The sequence below is a fragment of the Teleopsis dalmanni genome, chromosome X (assembly GCF_002237135.1).
Source record: "Teleopsis dalmanni isolate 2A chromosome X, ASM223713v2, whole genome shotgun sequence".
NCBI lineage: Eukaryota > Metazoa > Arthropoda > Insecta > Diptera > Diopsidae > Teleopsis > Teleopsis dalmanni.
In genome coordinates, this window is record NC_051848.1 from 40,110,375 (window position 1) to 40,116,626 (window position 6,252).

At 32.0% G+C, this 6,252-nt stretch overlaps 1 protein-coding gene across 1 annotated transcript; it reads left to right on the top strand.

Moving 5' to 3' along the window:
• The first annotated feature begins 223 nt into the window (after positions 1-223).
• On the top strand, positions 224-5,821 carry LOC119687340 (serine protease inhibitor 28Dc). Its single transcript, XM_038101625.1, has 2 exons — positions 224-1,648; positions 4,394-5,821. Exons 1-2 carry the CDS (start codon positions 756-758, stop codon positions 5,478-5,480), a joined length of 1,980 nt encoding a protein of 659 aa, XP_037957553.1. The 5' UTR covers positions 224-755; the 3' UTR covers positions 5,481-5,821.
• Positions 5,822-6,252: the final 431 nt, after the last annotated feature.

Below are 6,252 nucleotides of genomic sequence, written 5' to 3' on the forward strand. Positions count from 1 at the left end.
TTATTTGTATACCACATAACGACTTAATAATTAATAATTGGTAATATAAACGGAGTTATAGTAAAATTAAGCATGCCTTTCCGGAATGTAAAACTCACGAATCGTGATAGCGTAAACACCCACAATTTCATTTAATGTGCAATTGAAAATAAAATATTTATTAATAATACTAATAACAATAATTGGAAAAGCAGCCGCTGTACAAACGAAAACTGGTTTCAATGGCAGCTTCAGAAATTCTCTGGATGTGACTGTAGATCTTCCTCTAATTCTACAAATCCACTGAAATTGAGTGAGTGATAACCACAAAAACAAAAACAACAACAAAAACAAGTTGTCACACTAATTTAAGAATGTGCACAACAAAGCCGATTTAGAAAAGAACATTAAATTGCAGAGCATGATGAGTAGTCCGATCAGTTAACTAGATCAGTCGAAGGGTTTCGGTTGGGTAGAGCGCGTACAAAATCTATACGAGAAATACAGAAATAAAGCTCTGATTGTGATTCGTGATTCGCGAACAGATTGAATGAATTGACTGAAAACTGAAAACTAGAATTAAATACGACGAGTGTGTAAAACAGCGAAAATAAAAAGATTATAATTGTTTTTGTTATTTCTTGTTTTATTATTTATTCATTGTGTAGTTTCACAAATATAATATTAATTTAGTTTGTCGTTAGTCGCTTGTGTATTTAGCAGTGATAGCGCGAAACAGTCGTCATATTGAAGTGGAAGAGAATTGCCTGTATGCAATGGCATATTTTGGGATTTATCAATTGCAGCTTTTGGTTTGCGTGGCTCTGGTAGCATTTTGTATAGCTGAAACGCAAATAAATTTGTCACAAATCATCAGAGATACACCGTTCAATAAGCATGTTACCCAACAATTACAAAATACTGGAGATGATCAATCAGCTTTAGCGCAAAACACGCAAAATGTTCCTTCAACATTAATACAAGGTACTACACTAAATGGTCCTCCAGCACCTCCAACACATAATGTTCGACCACAATTAAATCATAATGGTCGTCCAGCACTAACACAGAAAGGTTCTCCAGCATTAACGTATTATACTGATCCAGCAATTACAACAAATGTAGTACAAAACTCAAAACCAGTCTCACCGCCTGTACCCCCACCGCCTGCGATCTCACCGCAACCATCAGCTTATCCTCACAGTATACCATCAAAACCGTACGAGCTAACATTATCAGATAAAATAGCTTTGAACATCCTCGGATTCGCAAATGACATTGGACAACAGCTAAACAATAATGCGTACAGTAGCAAGTGTGAGGTGTTCTCTCCGTTGAGCATAATGTCGGCGCTCGCATTATTGATGCTTGGCGCTAAGGGCAAAAGTTATCAAGAACTGGCAGCTCTGTTTGGTATTTACTATGACGCCGAATTTGCTCGCGATACTAGCAAATTTCATGACGAGTTCGCGCAAATGCTTGAAGACCTTCAATGGCCAGATCAGTACTCACTTCGCGATCGCCTTAACGCCGCTTGGAAGAGTACGGGTTCAAATTCACGTAAAAAGCAATCAAACAACAATAAGGCAAACCGGCCCACGGAACATATAATTCGAGTTGCAAATGGTTTATTCACACAAAGCGGATATAGCTTAAATCCAGATTATAGGTTAGTATTAATTTTTATATACATATGTCTACATATATACTACTCGTATATGCAAATTGGTTTTAAATTAGTTATACACTGCAAATTGTCATGTTGAGTTCTTTTCAATTCATATATACATACATATATATTTCTACATATATATGTATATGTATACTAGTAAATCTTCTTCAGAGTTTATAGTTATTAAAATGAGTTATGGTCAATTACAATATATTAAGTAGTATCACTACAATATATTAAGTAGAACCATTTGCTTACTCATACTTTAAATAACAATAAATAATGATTTATTATATCTGAGATTCATACAAAAACAAAAGAACCGTATAAAGAAAACATTGGGAAAACCCAATGTAATAATCAAGTGTTTTTAATTATACTCTATACTCTTTTTACGGGACAAATATACTAAGAAATTAGTTTCCAATATTTTTTATATATACCATATATTATAATATATTTATAATATATTTATATATTATAATATCTATATATAATATATATTACATATATATATATTAGCTTAAAGGGTTTCGTTTTGACTGGAAGTCTTTTTCCGATAGATAATCCTTTGACATTCAGTACCACGAATTCTTAGTAAAATTAGCTTCTCAAGGTAATAATTTTCACGATTTCCCGAGAACAGATTTTAATAGCGTCAGTTATTTTAAACAACTTACCCATCATGTAAGTACATTACCATACAATATAGTTTATGCCTAGAGAAATCGGTGCTTAAAGTAATTAACTTTTTGTGTTGATTGCATTAACAAAAACTATATACGCCATCTATTGCGAATTAGTATATGAAATTTTGACATTGATTGCACAAATGTTTATATATAACAATTATATAACAAGAATGTTTGATATCATGTAAAAATTTTCAACTTTAAAGCCCAATATCCCCAAATCCATTCTCAAATCGCTACATCCAGAAAATTTAGATCGTACATCGATCATTTTTGAAAATGGATTCCCATTCATTATGTGAGCTTAAAAAAAATCATGAAAGTACTCCTAAAATCGAAGTATCTTTTAATATCTAATACCCATATTTAGCCAACATATTTTCAATAAAAAGTTTAGATCGTGTTATCTCTATATATAGCTTCACTATCTTCTGATATCGTCTGAATATCATGTTTAGTGTAAAAGCAAAAATATTTTCACATACAGAGTTTATATTTTTCTAACGCTATATATAGTTCCACTGATTATTATATAAACTTCAAATAATAATAATAAACTACATAACGATAATAATACTAAACAAAGTCAATAGATCATATTAAAAACAAAGAATGGCAAACCTATTATCTATTGTTCTCTTCGGATTTAAACATTAAATACTTGAAATTGATGAAAAGAAGTACCTAAAGTCAATAGAAGTTATTCTACAATTACTGTACACGGATAACTAAGCCATCAATCTGTGCTGTTTAAGTTAGAGAACCTGTACAGCTTAAAATATAGCTTTGGAAGTAGTGATTTTATTCTTTATTTTACTCTTGGTTTGAAATTGGACGAAGTTGAAAGATACAATTATAAATTAAATTTGGTTAGAGAAACTAAAGCTCTCATCATATACTGGTTATGTCATTTAGACAGTACCCACTATAATGACAACATGACTTTAATAATAGTTGTTATAACCAAACGTTTGCAACGTACGTTAGATGTCTGAAAAATAAATAATCTACTGGGAATATTAATACTGTATGTTATATATACATAATTCCATTCACTAGAAGTTTTGGGTAGGTTTTTTTTTTGGAATTAATCGTTTTTTCCACAATTACAAGAAAAATGACAACAATTCAGAATTCTATACCCATTTCCAGATCATGAAAATAACAAGATGAGTGGGAATGCAAGAACAATCAGACAATTTCCGATTTATGCTAGTGTCATATATCTTCGAGTGTCATGACGTAAAATTTAAGCAAGAAGGAATGTAATATCTACGCACTGATTACAATCCGACGCCCCGGATAGTGAGTGCCCGACTCTCACGGACTAAAACTATTTCCCTTCATTTCTGGAGACCTTGTCCTAGCACGAGAGTACGTAAGTGCTACTTCGGGTTAACCCCTAAAAATATTGGCTTTTTAAATTTGATAAAAAGTAACAACGATTTTTCATTCTTTACTGTTGTTCCACATTTCTTTTCCTTACCGGTAGTGGCGTACCCAATATTGTGCCAAGGAGATGATTTGCAATTCGCTAAATCAATTTATAGTTTTTATTTTTTATAATTATATGTGTGAAGTAAATCCTCTAACAACGTCCTCTCTCTACTGGATACGGAACTGTTTAATAATATTTATTTTGTCTAGATATAGAGATGATCACATATCAATTCACCAACTGTTTCTTAGATTTAGCCAATATATCATAATATATAATATATACAATATATCATACTATTAATTGTACTAAAAACTTCAGATCTTATGCTATGTTTCGACTACTGTACTGTACTACTGTATACGCCAAAAGTGCAGCGATATGTCCCTTTTTTCATGCAAAATCCATACAGAAATATGCTAAAGAGGTCTAAGTGTAAATATAGTATTATAGAATTTATATAGTTAAATTTATAGGTTATTATCAAATATAATTATATTCTAGTATATTTTTTTAGATAATATAAATATTAAATTCATATACGGGGCTACTCTAGTCTTAGGTTTCATCAAAAAAAATATATGTAACATTTTTTTTCTTCTTTTCTTTCAGCAATATTGTAAAATCAGTTTACCATTCGGAATTAGAACCCTTAGATTTCAATGGTAGATCAGGAGAAGCACGTAACTTCATTAATGCATGGGTCAATAGCAGAACTTTTGGAAAAATTCGTAATATCGTACATGGTGATTTGCCGAAAGATACAAATGTTATTATTGCAAGTACGCTTTACTTCAAAGGCTTCTGGGAGACACCGTTCTTTGCTGCAGTAACAGTTTCTGACGATTTTTATCCAGACGGTCCAGATGGCCCCAGTGTTAAAGTACCAATGATGGGTACTGGTGGTGTTCTGCCATTTTATGATGCTGTTGAATACGACTGCAGAATTATTGGTTTACCATACGTTGGTAATGTGACAACTATGTATGTGATACAACCGAACTATTCGACACGTCTTAAATTGAGACAATTCCTATCAACATTAGATGCACAAAAAATTGAAGATATGATCTCAAGAATGACATTGAAGACAGCAGTTCTTGCCTTACCAAAAATGCATTTTTCACGTAGTCTAAATATTAAGGATATGCTTTATCGCATGAATGTAAATGATATATTTGTGAGTGGTCAAAGTGATCTCTCATTGATCAGTAATGATCAGATTACATATTCTGTATCACAACAACAGACTCCAACCAGTCAAGTACAAAGTCATGTACAATCCAGTGTACCACAACCACAACCAGTAAGGGATAATAATCGAAATACGTTTGTATTTAGCCCAACTGTAGATAATGGAAATGGAAATTCCGGTTTGATTCGTAATGCGAAACAAAACTCCAGACCTAAGAGAGATGTTGCCGATCCTAAAATTAAGCGTAGTTTCGTTAATTTAGAGACTGAACGCAATACACAGAGAAGCACCAAATCAAATCTATTCGTAGAAGATATAGTACACAAGGTAGATTTCGATGTGAACGAGTATGGCACAGAAGCTGCTGCAGCCACTTTAACATACCTAAGACGTTCCGGTACTGATGTACACTTCCGCGCAGATGCACCGTTCTTACTGCTTATACGGCATGATCCAACAAAATTACCACTATTCTATGCTATCATAAACGAGCCGGAATCTTAAACAGCCTAGCTTAGTATTTAATTATATACCAGCAACATAATTGACATGTTGGTGCTTATGTGCTTTAAACTGCATTTAACTCTTTCCCAATAGAAATTCACTGTGTTAATTTATCGAACAAATTTTGTTAAGTTTTTATTTATATAACTTTTATTTAAATATATTTTTCGCGATTATTAGCTCGTTAATAATGTAATATTTTGTTAAGCAAAGCATGACAAATATTTAAATATACATATATAAGTATGTACTATGACTTTAAATATGTAGGTATATAATCGTATAATACTTTCAACTGCAAGTCTCGAATTTTAGAAACTCTAAAATAATAAACTAAAATATTATGTATTTTCTTTGATTGTTTTATTTATTTAATATTATTAACACGTACATACAATATGTGTGTAGTTTCAATGAGATAGGGTAACGACCTTTAAGTCAGAAAGCCTCCATAGATCGATTGTATCATTTCTAGTAAATTTTTGATTAAATGAATATAAGACTGAAGCGTAAACAGTAATTCTGTTTAATTAGGGAAACACATCAGAAGTCCCAAGGTAACGTCTGATAGTCTCTACATTAGCATAGATTCGATGAGTATATTGAAAGATGACCGAATGTCCGAATTCACTGTCATACCTTGAGCTTCAAAACTGAGTTCAGTATAAAGTTAGTCAGAATCATACTCATGACTTAAGTATGATTTCAATGTGTATTGAGACGCAAGTTATGATTATGAAACCGGCTTAATAGTTTTGGAGAGAGGTATTAA